Source organism: Entamoeba dispar, genomic scaffold (genome assembly GCF_000209125.1).
Source record: "Entamoeba dispar SAW760 scf_1105229460137 genomic scaffold, whole genome shotgun sequence".
NCBI lineage: Eukaryota > Evosea > Mastigamoebida > Endamoebidae > Entamoeba > Entamoeba dispar.
The window spans coordinates 1-1,097 of NW_001854042.1; the positions used below are offsets into that span (position 1 = coordinate 1).

At 21.8% G+C, this 1,097-nt stretch overlaps 1 protein-coding gene across 1 annotated transcript, besides 2 other annotated features; it reads left to right on the forward strand.

Annotated features, from left to right (window-relative positions):
- Window positions 1-39: 39 nt before the first annotated feature.
- Window positions 40-186: a sequence feature (AT_rich).
- A 183-nt stretch (window positions 187-369) lies between these two features.
- Window positions 370-418: a sequence feature (AT_rich).
- A 10-nt stretch (window positions 419-428) lies between these two features.
- On the forward strand, window positions 429-1,097 carry EDI_323640 (uncharacterized protein; the record flags this gene model as incomplete). The annotated part of the gene is made up of 1 exon (XM_001736840.1): window positions 429-1,097. One exon carries the CDS (start codon window positions 429-431, stop codon window positions 1,095-1,097), a length of 669 nt encoding a protein of 222 aa, XP_001736892.1.

Sequence of the window (1,097 nt, forward strand, 5' to 3'; positions counted from 1 at the left end):
ATAAAATTATAGAATGTTAAATTGATTTTAGCTCAAAAGAATAAAAAATAAATAATTATAAATATTTTTAGTTTTATATAGAAAGTTTTTATTATAAAATAAATTAAAATAAATAATTCTTTGATTTTTAAGAATACAACAAAAAATTAAAATAATACAGATAATATTAGACATAATTTTTTTTAACCCTTTATTTTTCATAAGTAAATCATAAATTCTTCATAATCATTCTACTTTGCAAATTTAAAAAAGGTATAAATGAAAGAGGAATTGAAAGTTTCAAAGAAAAAATCAACAAAAAAATCATAAATAAACTATTCTTTTATTCCATATAAAAAGATTAATGATGTTTATTGAAATTGGCTTGACAAAAATAGTTATTTAATATAAAAAGAACTTCAATTTTTATTTAATATAAGTTAGAAGGAATGGTTAAAATTACAAAAGCCCAAAAAGAAAACACTCTACATGCTCTAATGAAAATACAGTCGACAAATAAAAGAAGAAAGTATATCTTATCTGGGTGTTATTATCTGATAACTAAAGGATGGTCATTTCTTTTTTCAAAAGAGAAAAGAATAGCAGGAAAGTTAGACCATTTCTTCCCGATTCAAAAAATATGGAATCAAAATGGGGTAATAATGTTTGATGAAAACCTTGAATATGATTTAATTAAAGCAGAAACAGGAATTGTTGAATTAAACTTTGATAATGAAGGAATTCCTATAAAGAAAACATCAATTGAGACAGATAAAACAAAAAAGAAAAAGAAATTAACTTATAATGAACTTGTTATTATGAATATTCTTAATGAATATTATAATAAATATGAAGATATTGGGCGTAATACTAAACTACTTTGCACGAAAAAATCAAAAAAGACGCTTACTAGTCAACAATATCAAGAACTTCCTTTAGTGAATAAAGATGGTGAAGTTATTGGTGTTTATAAGAATGAAGAAGTTTTAGAAAAAATTGGAACTCCAATATATAGTTTTCTTTGTTCATATTTATTAAAAACAAATACACCTCAATCAAAAGGTCTTTTTATTGGGAATAAAGACTATTATAATGAAATATCTAATAATATATCATGA